Source organism: Pteropus alecto, unplaced genomic scaffold, assembly GCF_000325575.1.
Source record: "Pteropus alecto unplaced genomic scaffold, ASM32557v1 scaffold61, whole genome shotgun sequence".
Lineage (NCBI taxonomy): Eukaryota > Metazoa > Chordata > Mammalia > Chiroptera > Pteropodidae > Pteropus > Pteropus alecto.
The window spans coordinates 22,659,485-22,673,269 of NW_006434835.1; the positions used below are offsets into that span (position 1 = coordinate 22,659,485).

Here is a 13,785-nt window from a genome sequence, read left to right on the forward strand (position 1 = left end):
GAGGATGTACTTGGTGGCGGGGGGCAGGGGGCTGGCCGGCTGCGGGCACCTCCTGGTCTCGCTGCTGGGGCTGCTGCTGCTGCTGGCGCGCTCCGGCACCCGGGCGCTGGTCTGCCTGCCCTGCGACGAGTCCAAGTGCGAAGAGCCTAGGAGCTGCCCCGGGAGCATCGTCCAGGGCGTCTGCGGCTGCTGCTACATGTGCGCCCGCCAGAGGAACGAGAGCTGCGGCGGCGCCTACGGGCTCCACGGAGCCTGCGATCGGGGGCTGCGCTGTGTCATCCGCCCCCCGCTCAATGGCGACTCCATCACAGAGTACGAAGTGGGCGTCTGCGAAGGTACGGCCGCCCGCCGCGGGCCCCCTCCCACCTGGCCCGCGCCGCCCCCTCGGCGCTGGCTGCGCGGAACAAAGTTTGGCGGAGACTTTCCCGAGGAGAGAGGGCTCCACGGGAGAAGGGGCTGGTCGCTGGCCCCGGGAGGGAGCCCCGCGTCCCTCCATTCCCGCGCACTGCCTGTCCCCCCCTCCCCCGATCCCTTCAAGCTGGCTAACCGCGGGCGAGGTTGGATTTCGTGGGTGGGGGTGGGCGAGTGGGGGGATCGTCCCCCGGCCCTTCACAGATTCGCACACGTGTGGCCATTCGGGCTTGGGTTGGGTGGCTCGGCCCTGCACCCCGAGGTGTGGGTGCCGCGGGCAGGGGGTACTGCAGAGGCTGTCGCCGGCACCTCGGGGAGTCCGACCCCGCCACCCTCCCTACAGTAGCGTAGTGTGGAACCGAGTGCCACATACGGTAGCGTAGTGTGGAACCGAGTGCCACATACGGTCCGCGAGATGTTCTGTTGGCGGAGGAGACGTGTCTGCAGCTCACTCCCTGTGACTCTTCGATTATTTTTTCCTTGCCTCTTCCTTCACCCCCTTCCTCTTCCTTCGCATGTAAATCAGTTTCAGCTCGGGAATATGACAGCCTAGGGGAAGTTACATACAGCGGTTACTCATGTATTTGCCTATTGAAACCCGTCAAAGGCTTTCTTTCCTGAATGAACGGGGGAGGGGGCTTGCACCTGGGGGTGAAAAGTTATTTCTATTAGTGGCTGCTTTTTAAGATCAGGTGTCCGCGTGTTTCCAATCGCGTCGCCTGTTCTTTTTTTGTTTGACAGCGAGGATTGCTGTTCTGGTTTCTCCCTAAGCCCTGTCCAGACTGATGGAGGGAGAAAAAGAGTAGGCTAGTGGAGCCTCCCCTCGTTGGGAGAACCTCTGTAGAAGGGTGTTGGCCTCAAGCCCGGCCCGCCTGCCTCGGCCTCGGGGTGCCTGGTGTGGTTTAGGGTCTAGACAGAGGCAGTGAGTTCTTTTTATCTGGCTAATGAACAGGATTCTTGAGCACGAGTTAAAAAGAAGGATCCGTGCTCGGACAGACGTTGGGGGCGATGGTGCTCTTGCGGGGCATCCTGGTGTATGAGCAGAGGAGCAGCAGCCTTACCCTGAAGGAGCGGCAGGAACAGGGACGGGCGCCCTCTGTCCCCGGTCCCTTCCTTACTACTCACAGCCAGCATCTAGAGAACAGAGAAGGAAGAATTTATTCTGAAGCATTCTTAAGTATGTATGTGTTTGTTTATTGTGCTGGGATACTGAAAAAAAGGGGTATAATCTTAAGGGTAAACGGAGTCTACTAAAAGGCTTCAATTCTGTGATTTTCTTTAAGGACACACATATACGTATTTATTTATACCTGTAGTTTTTAGAGTTTGGACCTTTCTGGAAAATCGAAGAGGCCTTTCTGGTTTGGAAGCTAGTGGGCAGTAATGAGTGAAGGGAACTCTTCTCAGAGGGAAGGGACTTGTACTGCTAAGGCCCTTAGGACGCTGAGTTTAGAGTTCATTTGCCTGTCATACAAAAGCCTCTCATCCGGTGTTTAAGTCCCATTTAATAACGTTTTTATTTCTCACATCAGGAAAAATGGCCAGGAGATTAACTACTGATATGATTTCATGTGTTTGACTTCAGTAATTCTGAGTGACTTAGCTTGAAAGATGCCACTTGGAGTGTACAATTGACTTAAGCCAGCTTCCCATAAATCTAAAAAGAACAAGCAACATGAAACAAGGTTAAATGCGGTGGAAACTGCTGTGCTTTGAGGACTTTTGGAGGCTCTAAAGATTCGAACCCTTGTTTAGTTTCTCCACGATATATTTCTGGTGGAGGAAATGCGGAGCCCAGGGAACAGTCACAGCAATCAAGTGTTTTGGCAACAATAGCCTGGTGTCACAGCTTAGAGTTATTTTGGCAGTTTGTTGGTGAGCCTCTCATTCCTCTGAAATGATGCGATCTCTCTCATAGCTTCCTTTCTTCTGATAACGCCCTGTGCATTTGGTATTAGCCTTGAAAATGCTTGGAAGTATTTGTTGCCATGATTATATCTGAATTCATGTTTCTAGCAACACTTTTCATTTAGCAGGCCTGTTTTCGGGGCATTTTGTTTCATTTGTCTAGAATTCTAAAAGCAGCAGTCAAGTTGCATTCTGAATCCATGAAACCAAAGTAAGAAAGACTGTTAACTGGTGTAATATATCTATCTATCGATTTTCACTTTACTACAAGATTTGTGAAAAATATAGTTTAAGTGTTTTTTTCTTTTTTAAGAATTAGAGTCTTTACATGTCAGTAATTATCTGGAAGGTGCTGACCTTCTCTTTTGTTTCTCTGTCACTTCACAAGAAATTCGTCATTGCCCAGTGTTTCCCTCAGTTTCCATTTCTATTTAGAGATTCATGCTCTGAAACATGATTATCATAACTAACATGAATAGAAATTGATATATTTTATACATGTTGAAGTCTCTTGCTGCAATTTTTGCACTAAAATGACCCCTACTGGTTGTATCTGTTAATGAAAACTCTTTTGAAAAACTTCTTATTTAATTGGCTCCACTGAGAAAACATATTGCATGGTATAGAAATATTATCATGACTAAGCTACCTGCTTTCAATGACATAATTTAAATACAAATTACATTGCTCTATTTGCCAACTTGCAGTAATTTTTATTTGTGTTCCTTCTCGTACAGGCTTTGTGGGGGCGAAAAATCATGTTTTTAACTGTAGTTCACAAAGTGAATTAGATAATAAATCAGGGCAGAAATGGACTCCTTCCAACTTGTGGCTCACTGCCTTAGATTTTTAAGGCACGCCAGCCCACAGTAGGCTCTCACTAAACATGCATTGGAAAAATAAATGAACCATGCTCTCTGTAGAAAAAGAATACTGAAAAGAATATTTTCTGAAAACTTAAATAATGGGAAGAGTTGGGTCCTGTGAATCATGTGACACATACGCTTGAACTTTTGAGCATCATTTAGATTGTTATTAAGTAAATCCTGATTTAATTTCTTTTTTAAAAAAGTTTTTGGCTAAGTACCTTTTAAATATAGAGTATAGAGCCAGATACCTAAGGTTTTCTCTGCTTTCTCTCAGTCTAACGAGTACTTTCTTTTCCCCAATGAGAAAGAGGGCTCAAGTCTCTTTCCCATTTCCATTTGGTGAGTCTTCCTGAGCCTTTTGCAACATTCTAAGTGGCCTGTTTCTTGGCGAGGCTGCCTGCCTCCAGGTAAATTGCCTTAGAGCCAGAGAAAACGAGTTTGGATTCTGAACTCCTGAGAAAGAAGACTGGATGGGAGGAGACCTTTTGGGAGATGAAAGATGGAGCATTGAAAAACAACTGAAGTAGAATATTCTAGGAAGAATGTTTTGATGGGATAGTGAGGGTCATATTTTCCTCCTAATGCAAACTAGTACATTATGCTTCTATAAGGGGTGGGGCAAGGTACGGGGAGTATGATCGGCTTTCTCTAATAAAAGGGCAGATGATGGCTTGAGTTTGACAGTCTGTGAGTACAGAGTGATTTGAGACCTGGTGGACACTATTGAGTGGTTTTGCTCTGAGAACTTAGTTGTATTGGATCCAGGTGATCACCATGGTAGATAAGCACTGACTTTCTTTCCAGTGACTAGTTACTTGGTGGCTTCATCTGTATGGAGCTTAACTTTCGTGTTTTCACTGCCACTGTCCCCAAACTGCCTCTTTCAAAACACAATCCTTCTATTTCTTCCAGGTGTTTTAAACTTTCCTTTCACCCACTTTTCATGGGGCAGTGAGTGGAGGAACCGAGGATATGTGCTGGATCCTTACAGCAAAGAACAGAAAGTGGTTTTTCTGATACTGTTGCCATTAGAAGGTTACAGTTTCTCTTCTAATCACCTCAAGATCGTTGCTGAGTAATGTGTTTGATTTTTTTTTTTTTTTTTTTACCTAAAAATCTTTAGGTAAAGTGAGCTTTTCCATGTTACAGAAGCAAGCAGAGGGCCTATTAATAAGGTTTGGGGAAGAGAAACCAATGCAAGTAAACAAGGAAATAATTAGTTCCTCCCAAAAGTAAATATTGATAAAACACGGAGACTCTATTCACTGCATGTATACAAATGACAGGACTTCATGACCTTCACTTTGACTATCAGGCTTACAGAATCCTCACTGTTATTGAGGAGTCCAGTCACATAAAACACTTGGCAAAGGGCAAATGAATTGCATAGGACCAGAAAGGCAAGAATAGCATGTCTGGAGATATTTGCTGCCGTTAACACATATTTAACAGTGACAAGGAGTGTCTTACAAACAATATGTTGGCAGTGCAATTGTGAACAGACAGGTTTATTTATGAAGGAAACGGAACAGTCTTTAAACTGGGCATTATATTCAGCTGTAGGAGATATTTAATGATTTGGTGCAGGTTTCTGTGTTTTGTGGGGCTTGATTAAGATTCGATGATCTGGATGAACAACACCTCCGGGATGCAGAGGGCAGGCATTATGAAGTTGGGGGAAATAGATAAAACAGATAACCCTAGAAAGATAATGGTGTGGGAGGACTAAAGAATGACAAATGAGAGAAGGGAAAAATATTGAATTCATCTTAGGGCAACTATGTCATCCTTTGAAGAATAATCCAAAACACATTCCAGACATTAATTGTGAAATTCTTGAAAAATGTGGGTATGTTTAACATCTTTCAAGCTATGGCACTTACATGAGAGATGGCAGTGCTGCCTCAGTATGAAAATACCGTCAAATGGGGGTGATAAAGTGAGTGGAAGGTAAATATGTTTGGTGAAGCAGGGTCACCGGTAATACTATGTTCCACATGGCACATGCAGTATTAGGATTTCGCATACACCATAGTAAAGCTCAGTTAATTATTTGAGGAAGAGACAGTGCACCAGCCAAACATGCATGAATATCAGACTGAAAGCCTTCCTTCTCAGAAGTCAAATTCTCCAAAGCCGAATTTTCAAAGATCTGACTTGTCTTTGCATAGAAATCAATCACTCATTTATTGATCTTCTGCTCTGTACAAGGCCTTCTGCTGGGGCTGGGGAGCAGCTGGAGAGCCTGGGGACCTCTCAGACCAGTTCCCCACTCCTTACACTCTTTTAATCAAGATGAATAAGGCAGGAAGACCTTAAAAAGTCAACATAAGTTCAGGCCAAGTAGAAGTGATTTTGCGAGTCTGTATATGATTAGTCGATGAGTGAAATATGTGGTTAAAATTTGTTCTAGGAATCACTGGATCTGAGATGATCTTTTCAGTTCCTGGTGGCAAAGCCGAAAAGGAGAATTTGAATTGTAACTAGATTTAAAAGTATAAGTAGGAGCCTTTTTTGGTGGGGGAAGGGATCCCACCCATACCTCTTAGCGCCTGCGCAAAATACACATCAGTGTTTCCCAACATGTAAGAATGAGGTTACATTCTTAACGCTTTACTAGCTGTGGTTCAAAATGGCAAGTTGCCTTTTGAGTGATTTTCTCTTTGTTCTAGCTTGTTCCCTTAGGCAGATGATTGTGGGCAGTGAACTGAGAGGTGTCCCTTTATCAGCATCTCCTGACTTCACCCACTCTGTGCTGCTTGTCCCGGCCAGTTAGCCTGGTCAAATCATGGAGAACCTCCTCAGATTTATGCATAGAGGGGTAGTTGAATATACTTAAATTTAAGAGTGCCCTCATGATAAACACTGGTAAGTGTTCATTTTGGGATCATATAAAACATTTTTTTTTTATGATCCCTTTCTCTTCTGTTACAAAATGAACAGATCTCAATTCCTTACTTCCCTCCCCCAACCCTGATTAATTCCCCATGTGAAACACTTATACCTCGGTAAAAGAGTGTGATGCTTAGAAACTTGGTTTCTGGGGTCACATCTGCACTCTGCTTTTCTGTGCATCTCAGTTTTCCCTTCTGTGGAGTGGGGTTAATAATAAGGTTGCTATAAGGCCTTAGTGAATCTCTACGAAGCACTTAGAAGAGTGACTGACATATGTAAACAATAACAAAGCTACTAATCAGTCTAAGTAAAACAATTTGATATGGGCTCATTCTCTTGTTCTGCTTAATCCTCATCTACCTGCGTAATTGATCATCATCAGTAGTTTGGAGTTTGGGCTCTTAGGAAACGAATTACTGAGTTCAGGTCTCCTCCCCTCCTACCCCCAACATCATAAATGCATTGAAATAAACTTATTTAAAAGTTTCTGAAGTTATTTGCTTCCTTTCCTCCTAATGCCCATTTGCTATTCTTTGTCTAAATTTCTACAAAATTTGTGTATTAGGGGTAAAAGTTAGTCATTTATCTGTGGGCTGATGTTTCATTTGGGGAAGAGTGGGCACCTAAACTTCCTGTAATCAGTAATGTATGTTTTCCTTCACGTACTTATATTCTGGAAGAATTTGCTCCTAGCTCCTGGAATGTTCACAGGATTGGGCCTGGCCTATGCTCAGGAAACAACTTGTCTTGCTGCATCTCACCTGCATGGGGCCCCAGTCCCACCTGCTGCCATAGTTGGTACAAACTTGGCAAAACCAGAGGTCAGACATTTAACCAGTCCTTCCTCTGTTCTCTCTCTAGCCCTACCTGTTTCCCTTCCATCTGTCACAAGTATGTGGTACATCCATCTTTCACATAGAGCAAATGCTATATATAGGATCTGATTTTTGTGCCGTATGGTAGTGATACCACTTCTCTAAGCCTCAGTTTCTTTATCCGTTAATAGTAATAGCTATCACCTATGTTTAGAGTATTAAATGAGAAAAAACTGTGCCTCTGAAATTTTAATGTGTACACAAATCACCTGGGAATCTTATTAAACGTGCCGGTTCTGATTCAGTAGGTCTGGGCCAGGCGTGAGATTGCGTTTTTAATAAACTCCCAGGTGATGTCAATGCTGCTGGTCTTGGGACCACACTTTTAAGTAACAGAAAGCTAGTACATGGAGAGCATGTGGCACAGAGTGTGACATATAGGACTTGGTAACATTACCTGCTAGTATGATTATTTTTCAACCAAAATAAATAACATAGGGGCCATGCTTTCACAGAGGCCTTGGCCTAATGGTAGTTACCTAAGACAGTCAATTATAGACCAGGGCAGTCCCAGCTGCTCAGCCCTGAGGTAAGGAAGCTCTGAGCACCTCAGGAGAACTGAGAGGGGTTCTGACTCTGTCTCTGACTAGGAGGAAGGATTTAGTGGAGCGCGTGGCACCCAGAAAGGCCTCGGAGTACCCTTCCCTCCCTCTTTTCACTCTGTGCAGGATGTTTTAGGAAACAGAAAATAGCCTTGGGGCTAGCCGAACCTGTGTTCAAATCTAAGCTCTGTTATTTTTTTTTTAACTGAACGACCAGCTTGCTTAGTTGTTTGTGGCTACAGTTTCCTCTTTTGTGAAAATGGAATATTAATAGCTTTCTATCAAGTAAATATTACAGTGAGGATTGGAGAAAATACACCTATATTTTGTTACATAGATGTGTGTTGGTGTGTAATGGCTAGTATTCCTGGTGCCAAGTAAATTTTAAAAAGACAATTAACATTCATTTTAATTTCCATTGTTTTCCATATTTTCTCATTTTCTTAGCTTTTTCTATACATAAGCTTTTTAAAAATCTACTTTTTGGACTTACACTTCCTCCACATTTAACTAAGTCTCTTTTTTGGGAAGTCAGCTAGAGGAATTTTGGTCTCATTTGTTGGAGAGAAAAGGTCTGTGAAATACTTGGAACAAGGGGCCATAATTCGTGGGCCCCTGGATCAAGAAAACATTTGTTGTTCTGATCCTATATGACTGTAATTCCTAGCCCCTTTGGTATTTCAGCAGAATGTGGACTTTGCTCGACTTTGTGGTTTGACTCCTTACTTCCAGGTAGCTATTTGAAATTAAGAGTTTTGAAAAGGTGACACATCTTAATATTCATGGCATATGGTTTCACGAAAGTGAATTAAATTTCTTTTTATCGTTAGAGGTTTTCTCTGTTTCCAGACATCCCTGGAGACATTGCAGACCCCAAGAGTATTGCCAAGGGCAGGTTGGGGTCACTGGGGTTACAGAAGGAAGCAACAGCAGCAGGCCTGGCGGGCTCAAAGACAAGGGCAGGCTTTGGAATGAGTAGGGGATGGTGTGGGGCCCAGAGTCCACCTGCGTTTCTTTTCTTGATCCCATGTGATAACATGCAGCTTAACTGTGCATTTGCCTTGTAGTTTCTCTGGAGAGTCTGTGGTACAGTAGAAAGCTAGAAGAGAATTAAAATACCTGATGTTCCTAATGTAGGTGTGGTCCCACAACTGTGACTCTTCACATCTGGAAGTATTACTTTTATCAAGTAGGTAGCGACAGAACTCACAAGGCAAATGCTTTATATTGGCTATTATGGAACAAGGGTAAAGAACTTGATGAAGATGCAATCCTTGGGGTCAGTAGCTGACAACTTTTTCGTTTTCTTGACAACCAAACCTTATTATCACACAGTAGAAATTGATTTTTTTCCAGAAATTCTTTTAGTTCCAATTATTGTAGTGCCTCTTTCATCAAGAGTACTGGTATTCAAACATGAAAACTACCAGCAAGATGAGATGAACTTCCAAATTTCAAGGTTTTATTTAAGTATGTTTGTCAAATTGAAAAATAACACCCTAATTTGAAATATCCTGGGAACATTTGTCTTATAAACATTTAAGAAAGGAAATTACATGTTAATTATATTTTTAAGGTGTTGTCATTTTACATTTCAAGTTCCTGAGAAGATAATTTGAAGAGTCTGCTATTTGGAAATTTTAGCAAAGGCCTTAACGACTAGTTATTCTGGCTAAGGCAAGATTAAAAAAAAAAAAGAGGAAGAAAAGAAGAAAGAAATACTGTAGGCTGTAACTAGAGACTGTGCCTGTCTTATTTAGCATTTCAAAACAAAAACCATAAACAAACATCTCAGATTCAAAACAGAAAGGAATTTCTGGCAGGGCAGAATGAAACCTGAGCCTGCAAAGTCCTGGTCTACAAGAGGTAACTTATTTAGCTTCTTATCCAAAGGCCACGAGCAAAACAGTTCACAGCTGTGATAAAACAAAAGGCACCTCAATATGGGACAGTTGTGATATCTCTTTTTTAAGACTTCAAAAGACCTGCCAAAATAAGGCAAAGCTACCTTGAGGAAGTTTGGCCCGAACTAGACTTTTAGTATTAAGAGTATAATTGGACCACGTCAGCCCTGTAACGTGGGAGAAATCGTCCACACAGGATGTGTGGGCTCAGTCCCCTTAGAGGGTATGGTTATAATTCAGAGAAGAATAGTCCATCATCTTGTCAAAGGCAGATCTTGAAAACCTTCATATTGCTTTGCACTTTCTATAGTTTAGAGCTTTGCATTTACATCCTGAGTAAGGAAAAAGGGATAGATGGCAGACAGTTTTATCTCTGAAAGCCAAAGTAGAAGGATTATTAAATGGTTAGAGAAAGATTGGGTATGCTCTGTCTTTTTCAGAACCACTGAAGTTCTCATATTACAGACAAATTTTAAGGAAATTTATTACAACTATCTATGACATAAAAATGGAAGGACAAATAATATTCTATATTGTAACCAAAAGAATGAGTGGATTTGTGTATATCTTAGCTTGCTGCAGGAAGGATTTAAGGCTGCTCAGAAGGGTAAATATCACAAAATTCTTGTACATGAGAATAGCTTGATAAAAGAGAAAAAAATAGCTGTGGCTTCCTGATCTTTCATCTTTCAGTAGCTAGTTCAGTAACTTAAATAAAACCTCCTCAACTTCCCTTGACTTGACTTTGCCTTAATTTGTCAAAAGGGAATTAAGCAGTTACTTACCTGAAGGCAAGGGGACTGAACCAGCCATCTTAAGGCCCTTCTGGTTATAAGATCTATGTTTTTATTACAAAGAGTTGTTGGGCAGGAGTCAAATATTACCTTGTGTTTGCAGAGCTAGGGAAGGAAAAAGTGGTGCCTACATGATTCTTTGCCAAGTGCTGTAGACAGAAAGGCTTCGAGGTACAGATCTAGAGTTCTCCCATACTTACGTTTAGTGTGAGGTGGTGGAGACAGCAAAACATCGTTATTGGGAAGTTAGTGACATCGTGTAAGTGCTGGCAATGTTTAAGCCTTATTAACTGTGGTCTAATCTGGATTCAAGGTAGAATTTATGCCTCTTTTATGTCTGTGCTGGCCTGCTGCTTGCACTCTTCCTCCATTTTCTCATTTACCTCATTAATTATTACGACAACGAGGTAGGTAGGTGACAGATAAGCTAAGGGAGAAGCTTGAGGAAAGACAGGCCCAAACTTGCTGAAATTCACATGCTCATTTCTGCCTCTGACACTAGGAGAGTTGAGTAATTGCTGTTCTTCCTAATACTGCAGGCAGCAGCCAAATTCTCAGCATTCTTTTACCTTTGCTGCTGTTTTCACTTGCCAGGGAGTCTCCTTAAGGAGCAGACTAAATTTAAAGAAACATCACAGTAATAGTGTGTGGAAGGAGGGGCGAGGAGAGGGGCACTGGCCGTTTGTGGCACCTGGGTGCCTCATTTTGGGAGGATGAAATGATTTGTCTCTGAATAGAGACCCGCTGCCCTCTCTGCCAGCTCCCTTACCTTCCGTTTGTCTCTGAGCCAAGGGACCAGGAAGCTCTTTTGCATTTATGCGAGCAAATCTTCACTAAATATGTTTCAAGTACAGGCCAACTGTGAAGCTTGGAAAGTTGTCTCATAGGTAGGATCTAGAAACTTCACCCTTTCCATGTTGTCCAGTGGCAGGGTGTTGAGCGAAGTTAGGTGGTGCAGACCTGTCACTCTGAAATTTGATGTAATATGTGATATTCCAAAGAATGTGATGAACACAGCCCACAGTGCACACCAGCAATCAAATTGCTCTGCCTTGTGCATATTACGCTTTTGCCAAGAGCAGCCTTCCAGAATGAGGTGCTAGTTAATTCTAGTTGGGCATTTTTTCGCTAATAAGTCTGCTGAATGCTAAATACTCCATTTGGGAGTATGCGACTGGAGAAAACGAGAAAATGCAGTAGCTAATTATTATGTAGATCTCTTCCATGATTCTCACTTCCAGTTCAATTACTTCAGCTGCCAATTGCTAGCAATATGAATTTATCTAATTTTTTAGTTTTGTTATATTTTGCTTTTTGCTCCCAAAGCTTTTTCTTGTTTTTACTCCAATGTAGAAAACCACTGTAAGTTTACTAATAACTCGGTAGACATTTTATATCTATATATATTGTTTAACAGAAAATACCTATAGTGGAGTGGTGTGACTTTTCTTCTCTTTTTCTTTCTTAAAGACGATATCAAAAGTTAAATCCTGTTCCGGACCTTATCCTCTTTCTCCCAGGGTAGATTTCTGGATATCTAATAGTGGTGGCAGTTGAAATAGCCATTGAAGGGTAGGTGTTCACTTACTAACTGGAGCTTTTGCCTAAATAGGTTTGCTTTACTCTCTTTTGATACATCAATAGGTCTTTATTTGGTTCTCTTCCGGCTTGATTAGTGCATGTTAGCCGAAGAACTTTTAAACTGTGAGGCTAGTAATGAGAATCTGAATGCCCAGGACCAGACACCACTTCTCTCTTGGAAGCTGCCAGAGGATTTAGTTTGTTGCTGTCAGAGTCAGTTCTTGAAGGTCCATTTGGTACCTCCCATGTCCACGTCTCTGGCTGTGCTTTGGGCCCCCTCCTCTGGTGAATCCCTGCCACGACCCAGTGTGGGCTGGCTCTCAGGTGCCCTGAAAACCGTTGGAAAGGCTTGCTTTCCAGCAGTCCTTCCGTTTATCTCCACAGTCTTCCCATCATGGTTGCATGCAGCTCTCCAGTAACCCAAACATTAAGAGAAATTGGTGCCAAGTGTCAAATCTTCTATGAGGACGCCTTACAATAATGATGTCTGCAACTAACAGGCTGGAAGAAGAGGAGTTCTGTAAAAATGTTTGGAGTGGGGTGTGTTTGCCAGCACATAAATTTGTTCGACACTGCGGGATATGACACTATGGATCAAAAGTACTAAAACTTCATAAAACGAGGTTGCGGTAGACTTGCTGTCCTACAAATATGTGCCCAGGAGGGTAAAATATATCTGCAGCATCAGCAGCTGGACCCCTAGTACAGTCACAGATGTGACTTTGAGAGACAGGAAGCTGTGATAATTCCTTCTTTCAAGATGTAGTTAACTTTGTGCCTTTGGACATAGAGTGTGTGCGTGCGTGCGTGTGCATGCATATGTTCGGTTGCTGAGGGCTCAACACAAACAGAATACTTTGCATTGTTTTATGGATGCGCTGAAAACAACTTGCATGCTTGAAGCAAATTAAGTATACTATCTCCTCCATAAATCAGCAAACCGAAAATGACTTCTTAATAAAGATTGTGCATCGTTTTATTATATTTGAAAATTCTAATGTCATTGGCTTTTAAGCTGCCTAATTAATTGAGATATATATATATATGTGGGCAAGTGGAGTTTAGGAAAATTACTGACTTATGTTTTGGTGATTGGAATAAAAGTTTTATTATCCTTAAGGCAATGTGGGGTGATTTTAAAGTAGGTTATCTCTAAACATGGTTTTTAGCCTCACATAGGAATTTTCAATGTGATAGCAGAAAGGAAAAGTAGAACTTTAGGATGAGAAATGGAATACCTCTGTTGAGAAATAAGCAAAATAAAAGAAACCAGAAGTGTTTTTTGTTGGAAAGAGATTAAATTATTTTCAAAGATGATGTTGGGAAAAGGTGAGCTCTCAGCAACCAAGTTTATTGACTCCTATTCAGGAAATTATAGTCAGTGCTTTGGAGAGAGAAAGGAGTAAGACTCTGCCAATAGAGTTCTGGAAAACTTGAGAGAGATAAAGTATTTACATGCTTTAATAACATAAAACATGTCCAAAAGAAATATATAATGACATGTACATTTGGCACTAAACATAATCCATGTATTATATTTTTAAATATATACTGTGTGAATATGTAAGCATGTGCCCTTGTATTAGAAATGCTTGGGTGATACTATTGAGAGAATGGAAAAGTAGAAGGTATTAGGAACTACAAAGAGAGAGAAAACATAGGGTATAACTACTAATAAAGAAGGAACAGTAAACTTTTTTTTTTTTTAGAAGGGACGTATTTCATATGCATAATGAGTCCAACTTGACCTTTTTTTAAAAAAAAAAAAACAATGTAATAAGCATTTACTTTCCCTGAGAGTCTCAGTAATCTGCATCTTATTACTAAAAAAGCCCACAGGTAAGGAAATTAGACTCCTAAATTCAGTACCTGATAATTCTGAAAGTTTAGGTTTTCCAACTTCATTTCACGTTTGTCTTAGAGGCCTGTTGAGAACTCAGAAAATTAGGAGGTATGTTCGACACATTCTTCCTATTGGGGGGGCACAGATGTGGGGATTTGGGGAG

General features: G+C 41.8%; 1 protein-coding gene across 1 annotated transcript in view; it reads left to right on the plus strand.

The window, feature by feature from the left end:
* The window catches only part of CRIM1 (cysteine rich transmembrane BMP regulator 1), a 175,990-nt gene continuing 162,205 nt past the window's right edge, over nt 1-13,785 (plus strand). Inside the window, exon 1 of the mRNA XM_006910382.3 lies at nt 1-335. Coding sequence (XP_006910444.1) covers nt 5-335 — 331 coding nt within the window. The 5' untranslated portion in view covers nt 1-4. The remainder of the gene's footprint in view (nt 336-13,785) is intronic.